General features: G+C 38.4%; 1 protein-coding gene across 2 annotated transcripts in view; it reads left to right on the forward strand.

Annotated features, from left to right (window-relative positions):
- The window catches only part of TNKS (tankyrase), a 128,399-nt gene that overhangs the window by 87,189 nt on the left and 14,398 nt on the right, over positions 1-26,812 (forward strand). Inside the window, exons 7-20 of one of the 2 annotated variants that reach the window (XM_066548077.1) lie at positions 475-541; positions 983-1,169; positions 3,146-3,267; positions 5,748-5,839; positions 5,933-6,011; positions 14,607-14,778; positions 15,963-16,042; positions 17,037-17,182; positions 18,138-18,303; positions 20,956-21,175; positions 21,438-21,547; positions 24,047-24,235; positions 25,576-25,849; positions 26,503-26,585. In XM_066548077.1, coding sequence (XP_066404174.1) covers positions 475-541; positions 983-1,169; positions 3,146-3,267; positions 5,748-5,839; positions 5,933-6,011; positions 14,607-14,778; positions 15,963-16,042; positions 17,037-17,182; positions 18,138-18,303; positions 20,956-21,175; positions 21,438-21,547; positions 24,047-24,235; positions 25,576-25,849; positions 26,503-26,585 — 1,987 coding nt within the window. The remainder of the gene's footprint in view (positions 1-474; positions 542-982; positions 1,170-3,145; positions 3,268-5,747; positions 5,840-5,932; positions 6,012-14,606; positions 14,779-15,962; positions 16,043-17,036; positions 17,183-18,137; positions 18,304-20,955; positions 21,176-21,437; positions 21,548-24,046; positions 24,236-25,575; positions 25,850-26,502; positions 26,586-26,812) is intronic. The other variant, XM_066548078.1, reaches the window with a different exon arrangement.

Below are 26,812 nucleotides of genomic sequence, written 5' to 3' on the forward strand. Positions count from 1 at the left end.
GAGTTACGTTAGTGTTATCTGGGGAGTTTTGCCTTTCACATAGCATTTAAAATAGGAGTTCCTATTTAGGCAGAAGCAGAACACTGTTGAGGAAATTGAATGTGGAATGGGACTTTTCCCCCTCCTTAGTAGCTTCAAGAAAGATCACATCAAAGCCAGTTAATGCTAGTTTTAATGGTAGATTAAACATCTGTGGCCTGTTAAGGCAAAAAAAACCCACAAAAAAAAAAAAAAAAACAAAAACCCTCCAAAAACCAAGCAACAAACCCCCAAGTTTTAATGCCACTCTTAAGTAATGTGTTGTTTGGGAAGTCAGATTTTATCATTAGTTTGTAAATCCTAATTTTTAAATGCTTAACTACTTGAATATTTTAACTTTACTTTGATCTTTTCATTTCAGTAGGGAGAAAATTGTTCCTCCCCTAAAAATGCCACTTTAAAGAAAATTGTCATTTGCCTTCTTCTTCCATGCAGTGGTCTTGTGCCTCTTCATAATGCCTGTTCCTATGGACACTACGAGGTTACAGAGCTGCTGCTTAAGGTAAGCAGAGGGATGGGAAGTAACTGCTGTTGGTTTAGATGTGTTAGATGAGATATGAACTGCTTATAACAGAGTTGAAAAGTAAGATATTTTTTTTTCCTACTAGTAACAGGTTTCAAACATCATATTGTCATTTCAGAAGCCTGTAACTGTAGGTCTTTGAAACAGTAAATGTATTTTTTTCTTTATCTAATTTCTTTGGACTGATAGTAGAGTTGAATCTTTCTGTTCAAAAATTAGCTCACATAAAAATTCCAATTATTTTTCACAGATTGAACGGTATTTTTGTGTATGCTGGTATTTTTAATTAAATTTTGTTTGTGTGTGTATGTTCATACATGAGTGATTTGAACCAATTTTTATAATAAAATGAAAATCTGTAAGCTTTTTAGTTGTTGAAGCCGATTTCTTCCTAATGCAAGGCTTTTTTTGCTGTGCTAGCATGGTGCCTGTGTGAATGCCATGGACCTGTGGCAATTCACCCCGTTGCACGAGGCTGCTTCCAAGAACCGCGTGGAGGTCTGCTCGCTCCTGCTGAGCCACGGCGCCGATCCCACCTTGGTCAACTGCCACGGCAAGAGCGCCGTGGACATGGCTCCAACGCCTGAGCTCAGGGAGAGACTGACCTGTAAGTGCTTCCAGACTGAAAACACTTGCTGGTGGGTGCAAAGGGATGCTTTCCTTCCAGGCCACCTTCCTCGAGCTTCAGAAGTGGATGCAAGGCAGTAGAGTAGCTGCAGCTCTGCCGTGTGCTTTGAAGTGCACAGGTACCTCTGATACATCATTTGTCATATTGCCTGGTTTTGTGAAGTCTAGAATTATTAAGGCACTGCTGAATCAGTGACTTTGGGGTTTTTTTTAATGTTTCAAGTCCAGTTCAGTCACACAGGACCCTCTGTATGGAGGCTCTGTATTGCATTTAGAAACTTACAGAAGGTAGGTAGCTTTGGTGTGCAACCATAGAGATGGAAATTCCATCACCTTCTTTTGTAATAATCCTTATGCTGTTTACAAACCAGTATTTCATCTCTAATTTTAATTTGTATGCCTTTGCATTCCCTCTTTGGGGGATTTGTTTCCCGACTCTTATAAAATGTAAAAGATAATTAAATGAGACAGATATGGAAACAGAGCATTATGAAGTTACAGAAAACTTCTTGAGGATTAGAATCTCAATTATAAATAAGTTTTTGGTTTTGTCTCTCACCTTTCCAGTATAGCAGAAGCCCCTAGATACTAATAATGTGATCCTGCACTACTCACAATCACAGCTAGTCAGGTTTTAGTGTAGTCACTTTTCTTTGCAGGGGACAATGGTGAGATCATGTGCAGCAGAAAACTTTGGTCTAGAAGAAAAGAGGAGGGCATTAGTATCTTTTAGGTACTTCTCTACTCTGAGTCCTGGGCTATAGCTTCTGACTCTGAGAAGGATTAATTTAGCATTCATTTAAATTAACAAGCAAAAAAAAATCAGTTTAAACTTTGGTTTATTTCTGTTTAGAATTCCTCAAGAGCAATGAAGGAAGATAAATGTCCATTAATATCCACTGAAATTTGTAAACATATGCGAGCATTATGTCAAATTTGACAGTATCTTGATGGGAGAGCTTGTATTTGCATCCCAAAATATCATGTTTTTATGTTCTTGAGTTGTTTTGTCTTATACTTTGGGAATAAAGTTACATTATATTTGTTATTTCAAAATTTATTTGCACTTGTGCTTTGAGTAGTGCTTTGCTTACAAAGAAATTTAAACCAGACATTAAAACAAAGGTGGGAGAAGAAAGCCCTTCATTACCAAACTTAAGATTTCAAGCTTGCTTATGAAACAAAAATATTTATTTTTTTACTGAAATTGAGGTATTTTTTTCTAGTTCCCAAGGTCAGATGTAATTTTTGCTAACCTGCCTTTTGTCTGAACATTTTGAGAGGAACACTTCTTTTCAAATTCAAAGTTATTTAAAACTCAAATGAACTAGTTGCTGAACTAAACAAGATTTGGAAATAGCAAAATTAATGATCTGTACTTGCAAAGATACACCTGCTGTCAAAACTTGTTTCATCTTGGGAACAGACTGGCTTCAAATGCTCAGCTACTTAGCTTTCTTTAAGACCAATAGTTTAGTGTTTTATATGTGTGTGTATTATTGTTGGTTTTGTTGTTATTGTTGTTTTTTATAATTTTATGGAAGTTATATATAGTTAAGCTTTACAGTGAATTCTTTGTCATGTAAATACAATACAGTTTTTGAAAAACAACTGTAATTCTTTATTTTCTGAAGAATAGCTCATAGCATTGTGCTTATTTGAACACAGACATGGGTAATGTAGAGGTCACATATGCATTTAATGTCAGGTGGGTGGAGGATAAAAGGGAGAAAAGCTATAAGGATTTAACTCAAGGCATAGCTTCCCCTATCCTTTAGCATATCTCTTTGGTTTCAGCAAAGCTTCTTTCATGTTCTGTGTCCCAGCTCAGCTGGCACCCAAAGACATGCGGAAGCACTCCTCTTTCCTCTTAACTGAGTATAGCTGTCTTTCTGCAATAACATTTATAAATGTGACACTTTGCTGAATATTAAATGTGTCTTTTTCCTCTAACAGATGAATTCAAAGGACACTCTTTACTGCAAGCAGCCAGAGAGGCAGACCTAGCCAAAGTGAAAAAGACACTTGCTTTGGAGATCATTAATTTTAAGCAGCCACAGTCGCATGAGACTGCACTGGTGAGATTATACAGTCAATCCATTTGCTTCATGATAAATGTGCTGGTAGCCTGGAGTCAAGGAATTTTATTTCTACACTATGAAAATACATTCATCATCTGAGATAGGGAATTTGGCATTGAACACTTTCTATGCTTAAATAAAATCACCACTTTAGAAAAAACATAATATAATTTATTTTATCACTTTTTTCCTTCCTTCTGGTAGATTACAGAAGCTCTCCAGCCACTCTTCACTTTTTAATTTTTCACTTCTCTTGCATTTTTTCCTATGAACCTTTTTTTTTTGTTGGACTCTTGCTGTGGTTTTTTATGGGGTTAAATTTTATTTCTGTAGCCCAATGGTTTCCTTCATGTTTTATGTGAGCGAACTTGGATTACAAATTTTCTTTACAGGATACATAAAATTATGGTGAAAACAAGTGTATATCACAGGGTCTTACAAGTTTGGAATAGTACTGACAATACCACATTAGCTGTAGAAACAGGGTTCTTTTGAGACTTTCCTGGCATTATCCTGCTCTTATTTAATTGTTTAAAGAAGCAGTGGAAGCAAAGAACACAGCCAGTATCCCAGATGTAGTGAAAACTTTGAAGCTGAGAATGATGGTATTATTAAAACCACTATAGTTATGATACTTTATTCCAATGGAACATTTTCTTCCCAGTGGCAGGTCTCAGCTGCAGGCCTGCAACTCCATATTTAGTGTTGGGAACATTGTGATTGTGATCAGAACATTGTGTGTTGGGCATCAAGCATCCATATGCTCTGTTTCCTCTGTGGAGGACTCAGCATCCTTGCCTGAAGTTAGAATCAAGATAGAGAAGAGAGGTTTATAGGCTGAATATGAAGGCAGTATGAATTTTAGGATGATGTTATCCTTTTCTTTCTGAGTGTATCAGCTGCTGCTATGTGGCATCTCTTTAGCTGTGTAATGATCACTTCATAGTCCTCTAATGTTCTTTGCTCTTTTCTGCCTGCTGATTCTGCAGTGACAGCTGGACCACATGGAATATTTTAGGTCTATTGATGTATTTGGTTCACTGTTCATTAAGTGCTTGACTGTTATTTTTCAGTTTTTGGCTGCTATGCATGAGCTTTCCAAATCATCACCAGTCCAAATGAAAGGATTTGGCTTCCAGGGTCAGATGAGGTTATGAGTAATCTAACTGAGCTATTTCTGCCCTAAGCATGATAATGTTTTCCATGGGCCACTGGCATCTCTGCTGTATTAGCCAAAAGGCCACAGCAAGCACCTGATGTAGGTTTTAGTGTTGCTTTGAGATTTGGCAATATTTCAGCGTTTGTGTGTTTTAGTACTTACCATATAGGCAGGAAATAGGGACAGGATATTATCTGCAAAGCCTTAGAAATTCTGCCTCACTTCACAGCAAAAGCTGATCTTAATGTTTATTTACAAAGCTTGCCTTTGCAAAATTTGGATGTGCCCTGCTGATTAACAACAGTGTGGAAGCTTGAGTGAAAGTTACTTCATAATGAAGGCTGAAACTGGACAAAAGATGATTATTGGTACTAGTGCTATCTGTTAGCATTGGGTTGGGGGTCTGTCTAATTGTAAACATTATCATTTTGCTGTTGGAAAGTTAGAGAACTCTTCCAGGAGACTTTCTACCTTTTATGGGTTACTGGTTTAAAATGTGGGTAAAGATACAAACAGAAAAATCCAAAAGTTTCTCCCGTTTCTCGTAGTCTGCTATCTTGAGAGGTCCAAACTTGAAATAAACATTTCTGGACTTGATTTTAAAGCTGGGTATTTAATCTCATATGGAACCATGCTGGTAATTCCAGGCTTCAGGAGGAGTACATTGATAGGGCCACTGTTGAGAAGCCAGCAGATGCCAGCCACATTAAGGACAATAGTTACACCTAGCAAAGGGCTGTGTGGTCCCACAAGGGCAGGCATGAGCATTGAGAAACCCTGTGTTGAAGGCTGTATCTTTCTCATAGTATGGGAGGAAAGATACTCCAAGAGAAATGTATTGCCTGTTTGCTTATTACGTGATCTGTAGTTGGGTGCATGACACAAATGGCCATTAACAAGGTCAGTACACATTGGAGCAGAGGAAGAACCAAAGCAACATTCAAGTCCTGTCAATTTGACAACTGCAGCAGAATCCTTACAGACCCCTTTGGAGACTCTCTGTAAAAAGTTAGGTTGTTTCAAACTCTTTGTCTTTTCCTCCTTTGTTCACTATGTGTCAGTTTTGTCCTGATAGCTGGTTAATGTAGTTGGTAGCATACTGCTTTTTTCCTAAGTGACAAATAGCTTTAAAGTTGTTTTTCTGAGTAGAATAATTTAGCATTGATCACTAACCTGTATTTTGTTCAGTATGATGAATTCTGTTTGTAAATTTTGTAGTCTGTTTTTAGCAGAATAATTAAGGGATGAAGTAATAGATCTTTAAAGTTCTTTATTGTCTGTGTATTTGAAATCTGCTTTATTTTTACTTTTTTTGCAGCACTGTGCTGTTGCTGCCGTGCATCCGAAGAGGAAGCAAGTTACAGAACTATTGCTCAGGAAAGGAGCAAATGTAAACGAGAAAAACAAAGAGTAGGTTTCTGAAATGTTTGAGTTTTCCAAAGGCCTCTGTCATACTAGAAATGTAAAAAACTAATACATCACTTTTTCCCCCCCCCCCTCTAGTTTCATGACGCCTTTACATGTTGCAGCTGAAAAAGCTCATAATGATGTCATGGAAGTTCTGCATAAACATGGAGCAAAGGTAAATATACTTGCATGTATTTTATTTAAGACAAAGGGCAAGAAGAAGGGTTATGTTGATTATATACCACCTAAGTTTTTTTGATAGTTGCTACTTTTTATTCTGTATGCCTTATGCTTCTTGTGTTAACCTTGAAGTGTGTTTTATCTGAAATAAGTACAGGATCCTCAGGAATCCAATTTGAAAAGTACTTCTCTCCAAGAAACTGAATAAAGGTTTTTCAGTATTTTAAAATACTCATTTTTAATGAATCTTGATATAATTTCTAATAAATACGGTTATCTAGGTGCCTCACATTGCTTTATCTTGTTGGCTTGAAAATATCCCAGGGCTGAGGGTACTGACACTGAGTTTAGTATCCTAATGCTGAGTATTCCTTAGCCCTTGCTTGCTTTTATTCTCAGGGTCAGATTGTTTTGCTGTGCCCTTTAGCTGTTGATAGGTGCTGACCTAAGTAATTTGTGAGCTTGTGACCACATTGTTCAGCAAGTTATTAAAGACAGAGAAAGGTATAACTTAACTTTATTTAGAATGTGGTTTAACTGTCTTTCAGAAGTGCTTTGGAATGATCTTTCTGCAAGTTCTTGCAGCAAACTTAATATTCATAGTAATGATATACATCTCTACTTAATTTTCTCAGAAACTCTTCTTGATGGATACTTTCTTTGCATTGGCTAAAATATAAAAGATCTCTGTGTTTTTTGCTTTGAACGGGGCTCAGATTATTCTTTTTAACTCTTCGTCTCCATTTAGGGAGCTAGAAGTGAAGAACTCATTGTTACCAATTTTTACCTGTTGTATTATGTTATTGCCTGTAATGGTGATCAAGTGTCACTCTTGCTGTGGTTGGAGGTATGAGCAATGTAGTTGTATACACAGTCAAGTGTTTTTATTTTGAAACAATGAATTTTAATTTATAAGCCTGTATGAGAGCTCACTGCCAGATTTTTTATTCACTTTCATAGTACTTTAATGGATCATACAATAGCTTAACAGCAATACCACAGCGGAGTTGATCGTGTTTGAGAGTCCTAATGCAATGGTGACTATTAAGCTTTGCCTAAGGGGGAAAGCAAGGCCAAAGTTCTTGATTATAATCATTAAAACTGTTGGTTATTATTTTCCCAAATTCACTCTTAGTAGCATATCTATGCACTGAAAGTAAAAAAAATCATTTTGCCATGGGAATAGATATCTCATGACTTTTATGCATCTGCTTTTGCACAGGAATTCAGTACTGATGGTATTTGGGTAGACACTGAACTGGACATGCTGGAGTTTTAGACATACTGATACCAAAGTACTACCTGCTTTGAAATCCAAGGAGCTTCTGTGTGCTGCCACTGTATTCTCCTTAATTAAATTAGTGCTCCCTTGAAAATCTGTCTCAGCTGTAGTCAGGTTCAGGAGTAAGCTCAAAGATGTCATCCTTACTAGAGTGGACCCATTTTGTTTTCTCAGTAGCACATTCTGATGATAGCTTGTAGTTCTTTTATCTCCTGAAGCAGGGGTTCCTAAGTTGTGATCCATGAGTCACTTGTGGACTGAGTAATGGTGCTGAGTGGTGCAGTTATCTACAGAATGATGCTGAGTGGTGTGTTCTGTCTTTTATTCCATCAACACTATGCAAATAGAGGTACATAGTGATCATTAAACCTTCTTCATTCATATCCCATATCCTATGCTATTCTGAGGATAGGCCATTCACATTTATGATCTAGAAAAGCACTTAAGTGCATGGCAGGAGACTAATCAAAGTTAACATTAAGTGCATATTTCCGTAGTGCAGTGAATCAGTGTCCAAAGTTTCTTAGCTGTAAAACAGTAAATAACACACCCATAATTTTCAAAGAGAGGTAGATCATTAAGGCTTTATGAGGCACTTGGAAGTTCCCAGATGGCATATGCTCAAGAATATTAGTTAGTTAACTAGGCATATTTAATCACTCTAAAATGTTTGTCTTGCTTGTAGATTATCATTTGACCTCTTGCTCATGCTTTGAGGTCAAAGCACTGTAGGCATTTGGTTCTTCAGAAACTCTTGACACTGGGATTTCTTTGTTTCTGACTGTTGTGACATGGCAGCTTTCGTTCCTGAAGCATGATGCGGGTTTTGATGTTTTTCTTCTCTTGTGTGTTTGGAAGTTTTTCCTTCATGTTTTCTCTTTTTGTGTCTTGAATTTTAGGTACTTCATAAGATGTAATCAGATATATTAAGCTCTTTGATCATGTCTGGTTGTATTTTTTACAAGGGAGGATTCTCATGAGCAGGCGAATCTAGTCTCCCTACCATAGCAGCCTCCCAGTGAAGATCCATTTGTTCTTTGAACTGCACCCTCCTGATTTTTAAATACCTCTCTTCTTATTTGATGCTTCCTTCGGTGAGGTATTTACATTGAACAAGCTGATTCTTCTTAGCCTTTGTTGTGGTAGGCTAAAAGCCTCATCACTTAGTCTTCCCTCATACGGGAATGTTGCATTTCCTATTCATCCTTATAAGCCCTTCTCTTTACTAGCACCAGAGGAAATCTTGGAGTTCAGGCAGCAAAAATAGAATTCATTCCACCACTACTTTCCATGATGGCACTTCTGTACCTCTGTTGTAAGTGCCTGACTCATGCATACTGGGATCATATTTGCCTTTTTAATAGGCATGAGACAGTAGTACTCAGATCCTTCCTGTAATCTTACAGTGCACAGAGAATCTTGGTTTTGCTAATATTTTATATTTGTGCCCTTCAGCACAATTCTCCTGTGCCACAGTCATTAATGCAAATAGTAAAGCAAAATTATCCCACAACCAGCCACCAAGCAGCCTTCCCCTCTTCAAAATATTAAGTTTTTCCATCAAACTCTATTTTTTCAATATAAAATAAAATAAAAATTTCCACTGGGATCTCTTACAAAATACTTAGTGAAATGTGTATAGATGATATCTACCATGTAGGGCTTTCTTACTTTGCAGCCATTTCTTCTGTCAAAAGAGAGGTATTGTTAAAGCCAGCTTCAATCCCCCTTGTGGAAACTACTACTGATTACTGAGAGAGTAACAATTTGAAAAAGATGTGTAATTCAAAGAAAGCAGAACTTTCTTCTTCTGAAATACTATGACAAAAGGCAGACAGCTGATCCACAAAATAACCTGCAATAATAGCTCTAGGAGACAAAGTCATATAAAGTTCTGTAGATAGAAAATAATTTAGGATTGTTTTAGCATTTTATAGGAATTTCTGCTGTTTTCATGAGGAGCAGCTGTGTCAGCAAAAGTGAGTTCACATACAGTGGAGTATGTATGTGTAGCCTATATTTGTTCTATGGAAAGGGCTAAAGCATGATGAAGACTGCTTTGGGGAATTTGGGATGAACAGGGGATGGTTTGTGGTCTTGGAACTGGATTTAATTATCCATTATGTTATTACTGTGTAAATTTGCTGTTTGAAGTATGTTAAATGATAATAAACAGCGAAGGACTGCTTGAATAACATGTGCTTGATTGAGACTTATTTTACAGAAGGAACATCTGAGAACATCGATCTCTTCACTCTGGTGACCAGTGACAGAACCTCAGGGAACAGCATGAAGCTGTGTCAGGGGAGGTTTAGGTTGGATATCAGGAAAATGTTCTTCACCCAGAGGGTGGTTGGGCACTGGAACAGGCTCCCCAGGGAAATGGTCACAGCACCAAGGCTGACAGAATTCAATAAGTGTTTGGACAATGCTCTCAGGAACATGGTGTAACTCTTGGGGTGTCCTGTGCAGACAGGACCCATCGATGATCCTGATGGTTTCCTTCCAACTCAGGATATTCTAGGATTTGTATTGGCAAGAATTTGCCTACTGGCAAGCAATTAAAATTAAATTGCTTATTTTGTTGTGTCTTGGAGGCCCTTACTGACAGGACAGACTAGGTTCCTAATTTGAACTGTGAAGTAATCCTTGTGTGCATTAGTTGCACATCAGATGCATGTTGTGTCTAATCAACACACGTTCCATGGAAGATGTTTTCATTAGCTTGGTACTTGAGTTTGCAGAAGTTGACTGTCAATTTAAAGAATAGGTGAGAAACCTTGGGATATCTTGGAATTTTCTTCAAGAATGTTGATCATAAATATTTGTGGTTTTAAATGCCAGTTTTTACTTGTTTGCCTGCCCTGTTTGTGTGAGACAGCATTTCACACCACTGCTTTTTTGATGTGGAAAATTCTCAAAGTACCATATGAAAAATAAAAGCAGAGCATCTTCAAAGAATCCTCAAACATAAACAATTCTTATTAGACCCTTAATCAAATCTTCAAATGCCGTGATTTTATCTTTGAAGGTTATCAAAATCTTTAATTTACAAAATATTTTGAAAGTGGTGAACTAGTGAAAAGTGTGTTTCATCCTGTTGTTTTATTTCTAGATAGTTGAATATTTCATATGACTAAGTTGTTGTCCAAATTTATAGACACATGGGAAATCAATGTGTTCAGAAAAACACTCAGCTTTCTAGCAGTGCAGAAGTAAAAGATTAGAATGTTTTTTGAACTGGAAGGATTGTTGGAAAGAAAGACCTGCAAGCATGCAGGTTCACTGGGATCCTGGGCAAGTGCAGAGATGATGATGAATGCTCTTTAATTATGATATGCCTCTCTTCTGCAGGAGAAAATGAGCCTTTTTGAGGTCATGTCAGAGAGATAGTGTCCCTATTTGTGATGGTAGCAGAAGTTAATTCATTCTGCTCTGCTGGGAAGATCTTGCTTTATGCATCTTTGCATAATGCAGTTATTTCTGTGCATTGGAGTAGCATGTTGCCAGCCTTTCATGATCATGGATTTGCAAATGTTCACCATCTATCTAGACCCACACAACAAACTGAAATGTTTTTGAATAACCTTGTTGTGTAACACATTTACTTCCAGCATTTCAGAGAGAGATATGATTTTCTCAGGGACCACTAAGAATTGAAAAATTAAATTGCCTTTCAGAAATGTAGCAGATTCTAAATTATGATGGTTAACAACATAGAGACCTGTGTGGTCTTTTGTGATTTACTGGTTCAGTTTTTCTCACTGCTTAGACATCCAAACATCCTGACCTTAATGTTAAGCTTTTATGCAGAAGAGGTAATTGTGGAACATCTGACTGGATCCTATAGGAGTTTTCAGAGTGAAACTGGCCATATTTTCCTGCTTTTTTTCTGCTGACTGAGCTTGAAATTGTCACCAGTGCTGCTTCACTCCTATGTTTATTGTTGGACAATGTCCTAGTTTAGAGCAAATTTTGAAGGAGACCTCTGCCCTTCTTCTCTCCTCCCCTTAGCCCTTGAAACCAATCTTAAAGGTGCAAAACTAATTTCTGGGCTAAACAAACAAATGGCAATGCAAACATCATAAAGTCACCCCAGGACAGACAACAAGACACAAGACATACTGCAAGTTTGTCTTCAGAATTAGTGCAGGAGGAGAGCAGTTAGAGCACTTGCATTGCAGGGAAGGATACTGTGGTATGGAACTGCTGGCAGAGCACAAGTTACATATGTGTTTTTTAGAATGTACACCTAGATTTTACAGAGAAAATCACAGTTCTTGGAAGCTGTTGCTTTTTGTGCTGCTGTTTGTAGTGTCAAGGAGCAGGAGGAATATTTAGGGCATTTGATATTGATAGAAAGCTGATATGATTATGAAGTATTGCAAAAAATGTTTCCTGAACAGATCCGAGCTGTTGAGCTGCCACAAGTGCCTGGCAGCCAAGGGAGTATTGCTGTAACTGTGTGCACTGCTCCAAGAGTAGCAGTGAGGGAAGGGCAAATCTCAGTAGTGTCTGATGACACGTGACCACTTCGATTTCTCTACTGTGTCTGTTCAGGATGGGGAAAAGGAAATTAAGGGAAAGAGAGGAAAGAACAGAAGGAAGTCTGCAATGGGTAATACTGAATAGGACAGTATCTTTCTCTGAAACCACTTATTTAAAAACTCTTTTCAGTTGATAACTGTATTCTGCTTTTACATTGCATTTTGAGCAGTGGAATGACTGCTTCCATGCTAAAAGGTGAAGAAATTGGATCCAGAGCCAGTGCACTGTGGAGTAAAGCTGTCAAACCTGTCATTTTAACTCCTTGCAGAAAACTTGTCTGTAAGATAATTCAGAGCTATAGCCTTCTAATTTCAGACTGCTTATAAAGGGGACCAAATTGATATTTATCTTTTTTTTTAATAAGTGCAGCTGGAACAATCTGGCTACTGGCTACTCAGGGCACAGTTAAAGCAGTATACCTTGCATATTTCACATTTTGTCAAACAGAGTGTAGACTTTGAATTTGAAATGGCACATGATTTTGGACCTGGTATTGAAGATTGTTTAACCAAGGCGTATGATTTATTCTCAATTTTGTATTTCAATTTGTTGTGCTTAAGTTGATTTTCATTTGGAAGTAAGTCCTCTTGCTTTAAGCCTTATTGGAGTATATTCTTTGGTTGGTTTTAGAGAAGTGGTACATTATTGCTGAGCAAAGATCTGCCCCAAAGTAAACATATTCTCAATGAAACTGTCTTGCAAAGCCTAACTCTGCTCCTGAGGGAAAGAGCAGCTGCATTCGGTGCATGCATCTGTCTGTCAACTGCGGCTCTTTTTGTCTCAGAAGGGAGCAGGTATTTCTTCAAATGGCTGATGTTCTTCTGCCAGAAGAATTGATTGTTGGCAAACATAATGGTTTAGAGGTGAAAGGAGACCTGGAAAAGACATGTGAGATAATGGCTCTGATGACTCTGACAGTGTTCTTTTCAAATGAATATTAATATTTTGTCTAGGGACGTAGTCAGTATCGAATTGTGCACAGTGAATGCCTTGCTGCTATTGCTTCTACACTTTGTTCAGTACAGGCCTGTTTAACACAGGAAGTCAGTAATAAAGAATACATTACTTATGATTTTCTTTTTTGGATGAATGGAGCCTTATCAGCTACTTTGAGAATCCACAAATTTCATTTCATTCTGCTTTTACCATTGCTAAACTTGTGTAGCCCCAGAATTCTGCTTCCCTCTGTGCCCTTATCAGCGGTGAAAGGTATCTGGTGTCCTGAAACAGATGAGGATTATCATATGAACAAAATGATGGATTTGAGACATTCAGCATCTAGTTAATATTTATGATAGCAGTAAGTTCTTTATTTGAAACAAAACTTTTAGGGCAATCCTGTTAGAGTGGCATGAGCTGAGTGCAGTTAGAAGAAAGCAGACCTCTTCTCCTGTACATCTTGCTGCAAGAGAGGTTTGTGATCTGAGAAATTCCTACCCTGTCAGTCTGTAAAATAATTTCAGACTATATCAAATTACACTCTTCTTCATTTATTTGGTTGTTCTTTGTTCTTTTTTTGTGACTTGATATTGCGGTATTGCAGGTATATTTTACTTTTTTACCCTATCTGGTAGTAGATTTTTACATAGTTAATTTAATTTAGTTTTAGTTAAATTTTGTTTAGTTATAAAATAAGTATATTAACCAAATGCTTTTTCACTGGTTTCATGAAGGCTAGCAGGGTTTGCATACTGAATTTTAGGTAAGAAATAACAAGCAAAACCTTTGTTTGCTGTCACCACAAAGATTTTGAGATGGTAAAAAGGTGGATTTTACACAGTAACAAAGTTTATTATGCATGCAGTTCACAGCCTGCAATCTGTAGGCTTGGAAACAGATAACAGGTTCTGAGTTGCTTGCAGAGACTATAGAGTAGTTCTGTATTTCATAAAGTGGTAAAAAAGCTGCTGGGCATTTGCATTTAAATTTGTCATGAATCGCTGCTAGGTACAGAGTATCTTCTTGAAAGGTTATTTTCATGGGGGTGTTTTTCTGCTTTTTAAAGCTCTCTATTATTCTCTTCCTTTTTTTGATAGCACACTGGGAGAGATGCTTCTAGTTATTTAGCTGCTCTGTTAGATCTTGACAGATGGATGTGTTTCCATTATATCATACTCTTTGAAAATTATACTCCATTTTTCCTGTTTATACAGCCTTGTATTGAGAAGAATTATATTCAGTTATACTTAACATTGATGTAAAGGCACAAAAAGTGAGGAGGAAATGTTTTTATCCAACTCCTCTCCCCCCACTCCTTCATAGAGTTCTTCATTTGACATCTTTGTTTTGCATTAGTTCTTGGTACTGGGTAATGTTGAGTTATTCTTCTTCTGACAATAACAGATGGAAATTTCCTTAAAGCTGTAAGATCCTTGAATTGTTTTGTAACAATTTATGTCAAGTTACCTCTTTTTCATACTGTGATAGTGTTTCTTTTCTTGCACGAGGTTGGTCTTCATCAAATTTCACAAAAGCTTGATCACTATTTAAAGTATGGTTCTGGGGATCCTCTATTGTTTGTTAGCCATGCAAACAAATAATCTGTGTTAAAAGACAGGAAAACATTTGTGGTAAATTATTTTTCCTTTGGAGTGTTTGCCTGTTTTTAATTTAGTTTTGTTTAATTGCAGTGCAGAAGAATTCATAAGTAAATTTTTATGCTGAAAAATTCTTCTTACTGCTCTTCTTACTAAGGACAGGGACAGGTGCAGCCTTTTAATTACAAGAATGTTTTATTTTCTATTGTTGCTGCTTTTTCAGATGAATGCACTGGACACACTTGGTCAGACAGCGTTGCACAGGGCTGCCTTAGCAGGGCACTTGCAAACCTGCCGGTTGTTGCTGAGTTACGGCTCTGATCCCTCCATCATCTCTTTGCAAGGCTTCACAGCAGCACAGATGGGAAATGAAGCAGTGCAACAGATCTTGAGTGGTGGGTAAAAGTAAAGGCTTGTGTATTTGAACTTCAGCTTCTCCCTTTACAGCTTTGAATCTTGTTTCTTTCTCAGTGCATGAGACTTGAAGTAGTTTTTTCATCTCTCCTTTCTGCCATCAAGTGCGCACAACTACAGTATGTATTGTGTGCCACTTGTCAGAAAATAAGTAAATAGCTCTGCTCAGTTCAGTGATTTTGAGCAAATGGAGAAGAAGATAACCATCTTGTAGATCTAGAATATGCTGGCTGTACAAGAAGGTTGTAGGAAAGCACATGTAGGGAGTTTTGGGATTCTTTTGGTAGCAAGTTCCAAGGCAACTGGAATATTGCTGAGCATGTAAGAAACCTTTTTCCCTGCATCAGCCAACCTGTTAGGTACTCCCTACTTCAGCAGTCACAAGCAGAGTGTTACTGGCAGAAAAACCCTGATAGTTGCTAAACAGTTTGAACTTCAAATCTCTTGCTTGTCCAGTAGAGAAAGATTTTACTGTGAAAGTGCTCTAGATAGTGCTTAGGTAACAATTTGTCCATATCTTCTATTAAAATGATGAATAGATGTTTGAAAAGGGTGGCACTATTTTTCATATAAGTGCTTAAGGGTTTGCATCCTCTTACCCACGTTACATTTGAATTTTTGCAAGTACAAATAAGAATAATTCCATCAATAGATAGTAAAGAGCAAGTAACTCACCTTACAGTGAGATGTGGAGGTACTCAAACAAAGGCAGATATCCAGATAGATGAGAAGACATGTAGCTAGAAACTCCATTTCCTCCAGTGTTTTCAACAATATTGCCTTAAAACAGGACAAAACAAGGAAAAAGCATTTTACAGCAGTGCAAAGGACTGTTTTGGAGCGTACCCACTCCTGAGATGTAGCTGGTTACCTGGGTAGTGTTACCTGTTAAAATGTGCAGGTGAATGTATGTATGTGGATTGAGAGAGAAGAATGTTGGCAGAATCATGTCAGCTTTAGAGTCAAAATCTGACTGGTTTGCTCTAAAACTGAAGTGCCTTATTCAGACATGTTGGCAATATGAACTTGAACATCACAATCCCAGCTGCATTTTCAAAAGTAACAACAGACCAGCTTCACCCCTCAGATGTGGAAAATATGTTGAGCACAGGTTAATACCACTTATGTATCCTAAGTAATCTTAAAGCATCCTTTCCCTTTGTAGAAAGTACACCGGTGCGCACATCCGACGTGGATTATCGGTTGTTAGAGGCATCCAAAGCTGGAGACTTGGAAACTGTGAAGGTAGGTTTGCACAGTTCATGGGAGTTTTCTACTTGGCATTGCTGTGCAAGGCTTGTGGAAACAGTGCCCAATGGATGGTAAATCATAAAAAATGGGAAGTCATGGAGTCATGGACCTTTTCTTTTTTTTTCCTTCTAGAAGGTAGTACATTAAGATGTACTGAGGTGTGTTTTTCTTGGGTTTCTGCTTGTTTATTCTGCCAGTCCTTCACACATTCATGTCTTTGATGGACTCAGATGTAGCCATAATTCTTTGAAGCAGACTCTGTGATTCTCAGAATCACAGTTTAGTAGAAACAAGCCCTCAGGTGCATGATTCAATCAGATGGCAAGCAAATACTGTTAACAGGTAGCAACTTAATATTATAAACCATCCTTAATCTGAAGGTGAAGGGTCAGGCTGTAGAATCCCACCATCACAGGAAGGTTTGATCTTGTTTTTGATGCTTGGTCTGTGGACAAAACAGCCTGCAGATGGACTCTTGTGCATACTTTCCCACCCATGAACTTCAACATAATATACATTAATATTCAAACAGCAGCAATTTTGTGTACCAGCAGCTCCTTTGACTGCCAAGCTAAATATTTCTGGTTTTCTGAAGGCAGTATAGACCAGAAATGGTAATATATCTGGAGAAAGTTACATGGCCTTGAACCTGGTACTTAGTGATGTAGAGGTTCACCCTTTCTTCTACATTAGGAACATCTTAACACTGCTTCCATCATTTAAGTCTTATTTGTTATAGAAGTACATTCAGATCTAAATTTAGAACTGCTATTTTTTAAACTTTGCATAAGTGGAAAGAAATTTCCTGATACTTCAAAAAATTTGTGTAATATTAAATGGATCAGATTTTGTGTTGGGGTCTTTGAAGGTGGTAGTTTAGGTATTTGCTTTTGAGTGAGTTTGTTTCGTGTTTTGTTGTTGCTGTTTGTTGTTCCTTATTTGTTAGTTGTAGTTCTGTACTAGACTTTGTGTTCTTTTGTCTCCACAGCAACTTTGCAGCCCTCAGAATGTGAATTGCAGAGATCTGGAAGGCCGTCATTCAACACCACTGCACTTTGCTGCAGGATATAACCGGGTGTCAGTGGTGGAGTATCTCCTGCACCATGGAGCAGATGTGCATGCCAAAGATAAAGGGTACATTTCATTCCTTGATATGTTCTGCTGTTCTCTATTGGTGTGAGGCTTATATCCCTTATATATTCATTTTGCTTCAGGTTTCAGTGACCATGGTGTTTTCCTCTTGAAAATTTTTCGCTTTCCTCCTTGTTGAGCATTGTTCCTGTGCTCTAGGGAGGTTTATAGACCATTACAGCATACTTTGCTTTCTGGAAAAGCCAATATCAAGTACATACCTGGCACTGTAATACATGATCCTTCTCTTCCCCTTTTTGCCCATTTTGGAGACTTTGCTTTTGCTTAAAGGCAGCCTTAACTTGGTGATATTTTTAGATGATCTAAAGTAAGTTTTGAATAAAATGGGGTAAAATGCATTTTTCTAATTATGTTAGCTTTTATTATTAAGCTAATTATTTTTACAGTTAATATTCAGTTAAATTATATTAAAAATTTACTTTTTTTTTTGCGTTAGTTTTGAAGCAGCATGGTTATATTCACTCTTTTACTCCATATATTAGTTCAGGGTGGGGGATAATAAATTTCCAATACTGTACTTTCAGGCTTACCCTGGAAGAAGTGTTTGGGTATCTTTCTGTATCTATCATATATGTGTAGTACTTACTAATAACTGCACTTCAAACACATTATATGGTGTTATGTCTTTCTTGAAATTTACACTCAAATATCCAAACTTAGAACAACTGTGAGCCTTGCAGTTTAGTTTTTGTCTGTTATTAACAGCATTGAAGTTGCTTGTGGAAGCTGTAACATTGGGGCTTGCTAAGTATTTAAAAGTCTTGTGGATGAGAACTGAAGGAGGATAATTAAGTTTTAATTGATTTTTAAATAGAGAAATAAAACCATGAAAACTGGAAAACTGAAAGATAATAATGTCTGGTAAAAGTGGGAGTTTTATCTACTGATTGCATATAAGATTTTATTCTGTAGCTGTTAATGCTTTCTCTTTGATTAGTGGCTTGGTACCCCTGCACAATGCCTGTTCTTACGGACACTACGAAGTGGCTGAACTCCTGGTGAGGCACGGTGCTTCTGTCAACGTGGCAGACCTGTGGAAATTCACTCCTCTACATGAAGCAGCAGCAAAAGGAAAATATGAAATCTGCAAACTGCTTTTAAAAGTATGTGCTGGAGATCTCAGATGTGTCCTTAAATGCATATACATTTATTTTTTCCGAAGATTAATTAATGCAAAGTTAATTGCATTCAGTGAATTCTTTGTGATATCTTTGAATCAATTTTTATCTTGCAATGGTCATATGGTTTCTTGTGTAATATCATTGACTTAAGAAGAATCATCTTTACAAGTACTGTTTCTAGCATGTGTATTAATACTGTTAGCCAAGTAGGACAAGACTCTGAAACTGGAAAAACCAGCTGAATTAATGTGAAAATGGCAACTCCCTACCTTGTCCTATCCATCCCTTTCTGAAATAGTTACTGCATTTAAGTAAATTTTGTTAATACTTATGCAAGAGTGTGTTACAGAGCCATAGCGGAAGGTGGGTCCTAAATACTGTTTGGTATGAGAGGAATTCAAAACTGTTATGTTAATGTATAATTTATCAAGCTCCTGGAGGAAATGCATGTTAATATACTGTGGCATAAATATTCATTATACTTAAAGGAAGAACCAGTTAAAAGCATGAGGTAATGCAAAGATATTTCTTTGAGAACATGAGTTTGAGAAACTTCTTAACATAAGGTCAGATCCTGCCCTGAGAGGATGAAAGGGAGTGCTAGAGTCAAATTTCTTGCCAATCCCATTTCCTCTTTCAGCCTTGCCTACTTATGTCCCTCCCACAACATTTAAAATAGGAGTAAGTCACAATATGGATTGTCTTAAGATACTGAGGCCACTTTTCATTTGCTGCTGCAAAACCCCACTATTTCCCTCCTATATCATTAGTTATTTCACTTGATTACCAAAAAAGCAGTCAGAGAGAAAAGAATGATAGTATGAAGCACATCTACAGCAGAAACCAGGGGATATTGAGAGATGTCTGTAAAGTAGGCATGGTGGTGGCCTGGAAGTAACACCCTGATAGAGATGTTAGCTCAAGCTATACGAACACCTGTAATCTCTCAAGCACAGTGTTGCATTATAGATACTGGAGATCTCTGGCCTTTTCTGGTCGTTCCACAGGGAATTTACCCATATTTTGTCTTCAGAGGATCCTGAATTGATGTCCAACAGGAAATAGAAAAGTGCTGAAATTTGTTTTTTTTTAAATCACTCTTTCACAAGATAAGAGCTAAATATGCCCTTAAGGTGACACAGATGTAAAGTCTCTGGGTGTCTGTGGATATGTGCTCACACTGCAGTTTACTCAGGGTTTTTCTCCTGCTGTGCCTCTTATGCCAGCTGGCAGTGTTGTCAGTTCTGCTGAGTTGTGGATGTTGAGCTTGACCCCTCCTGACTTGTGCTCCTTCTCTCCTGATCTGCTTGAAGGAGGAAACAAAAATAAACAGGCATTTTGGAGACAGTGTCTTTTTTAATCACCTTTCTTTGAAATAACCACCTTCATTTATTTCTATGCCTTGGAAGGGGTCACAGAAGACACTGCCTCTTTGTTGAGATATTTATTTTGGAACTATTTAAATAGTTCCAATTTTGATGAGTTTTAAATTAAGGTAATTTAGGTCATATCTTAGAGAAGTTATTGCAGTCTAGAAATCTTTCCACAAAGAATGCTCTTTTCCTAAAAGAACCACAGCTATGGAAACTGCTTCTACGTAATCAATACTCTGTCCTTTCTGTCCCTTGCTCTTCATCCTTTGCACCATGAGCACAGTTGTACTGCTTCCAAATACAAAGCAGTTAATTCTCTCTGTTCTCCTATTGCTGTTCTCCCAGTCCAGTGGGAAATGGCAGGGTAGACTTGCTGGCAGGGACTGTGTTTGACTGTTCTGAAGAGGTCAGCCAGAGAACTCTAGCACCAGCAGCTGCCTCTGCTTTATCTATCTTTGTTTTGTCCCACTGCTGCTGAGAGTGAATAGGGAAGGAGCTGTCCTCCCACAAACCTGAATGTGGACGTGACTCACACCATATGCTCTGCATAATTGTGTGCTCCCCTTCTCATCCCCTGATGCTCCAGTACTGTGTTCTTATCACTGCCTGATCTACATGTTTTATCAGCACAGATACACTCCAGCAGATATCCAACTCCACTTGTCCACCAAAATTTTTTTTCACTTCTTCCAAAGACCTGTGCACTGATTAAGGTGGTGCTGTTGTCTATTGGAAAGTGTAGAGAAGAGTATTTTGCTGGTTCCCTTCTGAAACAAATGCCTTTTGATATCAGGGTGACCTTTAGTAAAACTCAGAGCCTGGCTTTGCTAGCTCAGAAGGTTGTGCTCAGGAAATACCTCTGCCAGCCATTTGCTTCCTGCCAGTTTTCAGGAGAAGGGGAGGACTGGTAGCAAGACACTTGCAGTTGGCTTTCCTTTCACGCTGCTGTGACAGTAAGAAATAGCTACATGCAGGAAATGCTCCTGAACATAGTTCAGTTGCAAGTAGAGCAGGGACAGCTCTTGCAAAGGGCTGCCATTCTTGCCTGTGGAATTGAGATTCACTCAGCTGTGTTTCAGACCAGTGCTTTTAGGCCTCAGACTTCTGAATTTATTTTCTTGTAAAAATAACCTACTAATCTGTACAATTATTACTTCATTATGGTAGGTCTGCAAAATCCCATTTTATTTGGCAGAATAGTGACACACGTGCAGTGCTGTGTGCATGACTGTGACACTAGCATTCCACTTGCTCTTTGCAGCATGGAGCTGATCCAACAAAAAAGAATCGAGATGGGAACACTCCTTTAGATTTGGTGAAAGAAGGGGACACAGATATCCAGGACTTACTGCGAGGAGATGCTGCCCTGCTAGATGCTGCCAAGAAGGGGTGCCTGGCACGAGTGCAGAAGCTGTGTACTCAAGAAAATATCAATTGCAGAGACACCCAGGGAAGAAATTCAACCCCGTTGCATCTTGCAGGTGGGTAACGTGCCAGGTTTTCAAGGCTTGTATGTTTGTGGTAGGTCTACAGATGTAATTTGCCAAAATCAGGATTGGTATAGGAAGAGTTTCACAGAGAATTGTCCTGTACAAAGAGTTAACTAGGGCACCTATTTCAGGAGGTAATACAATTGCTAGGGAAGAGGAACACTGCAGTTGAAAAATTGCCTTTTCTGTTGAATATTTTTCTTTAGTTTAGCTCTCCTAATACCTACTTTCTTTTCCTGTGCTTTTTCCACAGCTGGTTACAACAATTTGGAAGTAGCTGAATACCTTCTTGAGCATGGTGCTGATGTTAATGCCCAGGACAAAGGAGGATTAATTCCCCTACACAATGCAGCATCCTATGGGGTAGGTGCAGGCAGTCTTGCCATGAGTAGAACAGCAAGGGGCTCCTTGAAGTCATATCCAAAGCCAGATATTTTGCAGCTGTTTTGCTGTGAACACAGTTCAGGTTTTGATGAAGTATTTTTCAGGCTAAATTGCTGTTGTGAGTCCTGTTTGCAGTCCTACACATTAAATAGGACACAGATTCAGGTGTGCTGTAGCAGTTAAATGATGCAGTTTGGAAAGATCACCGCAATGTAACTTTTATGCAGGCAAGCAGATGCACAGGATTGAACAGTTTGGGGTGATATTCAAAACAGAAAAGACCTCAAGTTGTGTCTGAAAGACTTAGATGGAAGGAAGAGAAAAATACCAGGGGGTTGTGTGCAGATGAAGACAGGGAAGTGGAGGTGTGTTACAGCTGGTGTTTGGTGGGAATCTATTGCTAGAGTTGAAGGACTACTGTGTTTGTAATGTGGTTGTTCTCCAGGGCAAGCCATCTGCTGCAGGGGGTGCAGTGACAGATTCAAGCCATTTCAGATGAGGCAGGCTCCCTTTCCTCCATATAGGAGTAAGCATCTGTGTCCCAGTTGCACAGATGCCTAATAGATTGCTTATAAGCAGTTGTTAGTTGTGGACTGGGTGAGAAAGAAGTCTCTTGTAAATAATTGTACAGAGACAGTGCTTGAGAAGCTTCTAGCACTGTGCTTACAGTCAGAGAGGATCTGAAGCTGATGAAGTACTGGGTTTGATGGTCACAATATGCTTTGTCTGTTACTTATCTGGCCCTGGCACAAGTACAGCAAAATCTGGGACAGAACCATGATTGCTTTTGTTTGAGAGCAAATGAATTAAAAAGGGCAGTGTTCACCTTGTTTTTAAAAAGAGCATCAATGGAACTCAGTCTACACCATTTGTAGTGGTTCTTTACATCACTCTGGGATCCCAGTGTCCCAAAGAGCAAAAGGCCCCAAATCCTGATGAAAGATTAGAAAGCAGCACAGAATTCTTTTAAGTTACAGAGTCTTAATACCAAGTAATATTGTTTATCAGCATCTGCCTTTAAGCATTCATTCCCAAGATGTTTCTAAGATCTAGAGATAAATTCTGTTGGAAAGACTGTGTTCTTTTCTTTGCCATGAGAAAACAAAACACACATTTTACACAAACCCAAACCATTTCTTATTGGCATAGAGAAATATCAGAGATTGGTTTTAGTGGATTATAATTTCTAAAAATCATAATGCCAATCTAACCTGGTTGCCCTGCTTCCTCTAGGAAACATTAAAAAGGCAGTGTTTGGTGCTTTTCCATCAGCTTATTTAGTTAAGAGTTGCTTCATACCTTTCCTGGCATCCCACACTTCTCTGTGAGCTGTCATCAGCCTGTTCAGATCTCTGTGATGGGAGGTAGAGAGGAGAGGAGTAATGGTTTCACAAGTTCATAGCTGGCAAGATTCACAAGCTCTGCCTTTTCATCACAAAATTTCTTCAGTTCTCCCACCCAGTACTTCATGATGCTTGTCCCTCAATAGGGCTTTCTGTGACAGCAAAAAAAAAAAAAAAAAAAAAATCACAGAAACAGCAATTGCTTTAAAAGTTTGGCAGAGAGGAAAAATAAAGTTGGCAGTATTTTCAAACCACACTTGTTCAGAGACCAAGCTGTTTTATGAGAGCTGCAAAGAGTCATTTAATTGCCATTGAAGGGAAAAAGGAAATCCATTGGCAATTCTTTGTGCCTCTGCTTACAATTTCAGTGTTTCGTGCTCCCACCCATTCATTTTGACCACCTGCTTTTTTTTCTTTGCTGTCTTGCACAAGAAGGATCTACTGGTTAGAGGCAGGCAAAAATTTAATTTGTCAGTTTTCTCTTATTTTTACTTGGGAGACTTCAAGGACAGTATATTGATGGAAGCATGGGGTTATAAGTTCATTACTTTTATAACCCATGTAAAACAGCTGTTCCTTGTGACACTCATAATACATTTTATCAATTGCAGCTCTCATAAAGTATGAGTGAAGATAGAACAGATCTGTGATGCCACAGATGAGTTCAAAGTCTTGCAAGAAAGAAAGTACAACAAAGACTTCTGTATACACACAGAGGTGGCTCAGTAGCACAACACATGGATCTTCAGAGTTTCTAGTATTGTGTCACAAAAGTTGCAGCCCAGTAAATTCACCAGTTCAAATTTGTCCACAAATAATTTTTTTATGCAAGGTTAAGTATCATGTCTGCTCCTGCAGCTGGCACAAACTTCATGCTATGTACTTGGGGTGATTTGACAGAAATCTGCTTCTGTGCCTGATCCCAATTCTTCTGTGCTAGTGAATGATCTGTTAGTGCACAGACACAGATGACTGTGGAGCTGCAGTATGAATTGGTCTCTGGAGAAGTGTGCTGCTCCTGTGACACAGGAAAGAGAAACCAAAGGAGTCTCTAGGCACCATTACCTCCAGCACAAAAAAAGGAATGTATGTTTTACCAGTGTCATGTTGATTAGGATGTTCTTGTGTTTTCCAGCATGTGGACATAGCAGCACTGTTGATCAAATATAATACATGTGTAAATGCAACAGATAAATGGGCATTCACACCTTTGCATGAAGCTGCACAAAAAGGAAGGACACAGCTCTGTGCTCTGCTCTTAGCTCATGGAGCAGATCCAACCATGAAGAACCAAGAGGGTCAGACACCACTAGACCTGGCAACAGTAAGTTCATGTTAGCCAGCCACAGGCTGCTCTGAAGGATGTACTCTGCATATTAAATTCATTTCTATGGCTCCCTGGCATCAGCAGTCCTCAGCTTCCATTGTGCTGAGGTGGAGAGAGAAGGGCATCTCCTGTGTGCCTCTTTGTGGCTTTTTATCCATGCGACCAGGCATTTTCCTTTGGCTGAAATCTTAGCATGGCTTGTGATTTAAGGTTAGCTTCTCCTTAAGTATTCACTCCTGGAATCAATCTCCTCATTCCCAGGAATAAAACTCTCTGAAATGTCTCTGATGGTCAGAAATAACTGTACTGTTGGTGATTATTTCTTTGAACCTAGGAGGAACACCAGATGGGCCTTTAGAAGAATGGGAACATTTGGTGGATTGTTACGCTCAGTGCCTTCATATTACTTCAGTTCCTTTTTAAAACATTAACTCCAAAAGAAAATTCCAAAGAATTCATTCTACCTCTAAAATTTGTAGGTGGCTATCAAACTTTTTCTAAAACTGGCTTCTGTAAACTTTCTTGTAAATGGTTTAAAAGCCTCATAAGGTTTTATGAACATGTATGCCCCAGCTTAAACAATCTTGATGGAATAGATAATGCAACCAAATTGGATGCTGTGTCTGGTCTCAGTGCAAGTATCTTTTAGGGTTATTGATTTATTTATGGCGAGTTCAAGAAATATCCTTGAGTAATCTGAGCTCTAGAAAAAATGCTTTGTGATGAAGGATATGAAAATTATTTGATTTCTCTGCAGGAAAATAAGAGTGTCTTAATCATGTTCTACAAGAATTTTTAAGGAGGAAGTTCTTGAAGATGAGGGTGTTGTTTAATCAAGTCAATAAAGGCTAAATCCAGCTGTTAGCTAAGACCATACTTCTCCTGGGCTCCTGTCCTTCTTTTTTTCTATTCTAACCCAAGAGATGTGATTATAGCAAAGGCAGTGGTAATCTTTCCACTGAAACCTTGTTCCAGTGCACTGAAGTTGAGCCTGACAGAAATTCAGAAGTGGCATTTCCTGTCCTAGGTTCTGAAGGATTTCAAGTAAAATTGCTGCATTGTTCTCTCTGGCTTTAGCACTTACAAAGCCATTCTGCCAGAAAAAAATTAGATGTAGCTTCTTATATACCTTTAGAAATGGGGAGAACCTGATTCATCTATGTCTTGAGTGGTGAATCAAAACGTTCTTGCAACTGTGAATTCCCCTGTAACAGAAGCTGGCCGTTTTCTTTCTAATGGGGACCAGAACAATCAAATAAAGCAATTAAAAGTTATTTCCAGAGATCAGTGACTTGTGACAGTAGGAGCTCACGTTGGGTGTTCTTTCTATTTTTCAGGCTGATGATATCCGAGCTCTGCTGATAGATGCAATGCCCCCAGAAGCTTTGCCTACATGCTTCAAGCCTCAGGCCACTGTTGTCAGTGCCTCTGTGATCTCTCCAGCATCCACACCATCCTGCCTGAGTGCTGCCAGCAGCATCGATAACCTCACGGGGCCACTGGCAGAGCTGGCCGTGGGAGGGGCATCCAATGCTGGGGATGGAGCTGCAGGAACTGACAGGAAGGAAGGAGAAGGTGCATTTGCTGCTGGACAACTTTACATTGCCAGAAGTACAGTAGTTTAGTATCAAAATAGACATTGGTTCATCTGAAAAGCATTTCTGACTAGCCAGAAAATACTGTGCAGTTTGAACTGTAATCAGTGTTTTAAAGTGTCTGGTGTTTGTTAACTGTTCACTGTTAACTGTTCATCTGTGTTTGCTATCAGTCATTAGATCTGACTACAAATGCAGGTCTGATTAGGTGCCCTGATGTTCATTGACTTCATAAAGAAAATCCAATGAGAATTATTTTGATGAAGAAGTTTTGATTGTGATGACTGGGGATTTTGCCAAGGTTTTTAAACCCTTTGATTAGTATCTGGAGTCCGTGCTTTAGGTCAGAATCTAAGGGGGTCACATAGCAAAAATATACCCACCCTTCTTTTCCTTCTCTTTGCAGTATGAGCCTGTATTTGTCACAGATGGTTTGTGCTTTTAATAGTTGATTCTGAAGAGGGAATGGTGATGAGCTTTGCACAGAGCTTTGACACAGTGGAAGTAGATTGTTTATTACAGACATAGACAAATTGATTTAAAATTCCAAACTCTGATTCTTTTCATAGAGAATCAGTGGTATTGCTTGATTTATTTTTTTAAGGAGGTTGGTTTGGTTTTTGTTACTTCAGATGTATAGTATGTAAAGACTTGTTTCTTCTCTTACAGTTTCTGGTCTTGACATGAACATTACCCAGTTCCTAAAAAGCCTGGGTCTTGAACACCTTCGGGACATCTTTGAGACAGAACAGGTAAGTGGCAAACCTCATCTCTATTTCTGTGTTTAGGAGATAAACTAATGCAATAAATTTGAGTGACATTTTCATTTTCTAATTGAAAAAGGGAAGGAAAAAACCCACACTTCACATCTACAGAAAAAGAAGTCTATTCGAGTTTTCTTTCAGTTTTCTGCAAATGAATTGCCAGATACAAATATGGTGAGGTTGCAAAACCTATGAAAATATCTTTTCTTGTTGGA

This window comes from Molothrus aeneus, chromosome 4 (assembly GCF_037042795.1).
Source record: "Molothrus aeneus isolate 106 chromosome 4, BPBGC_Maene_1.0, whole genome shotgun sequence".
In the NCBI taxonomy this organism is placed as follows: Eukaryota; Metazoa; Chordata; class Aves; order Passeriformes; family Icteridae; genus Molothrus; species Molothrus aeneus.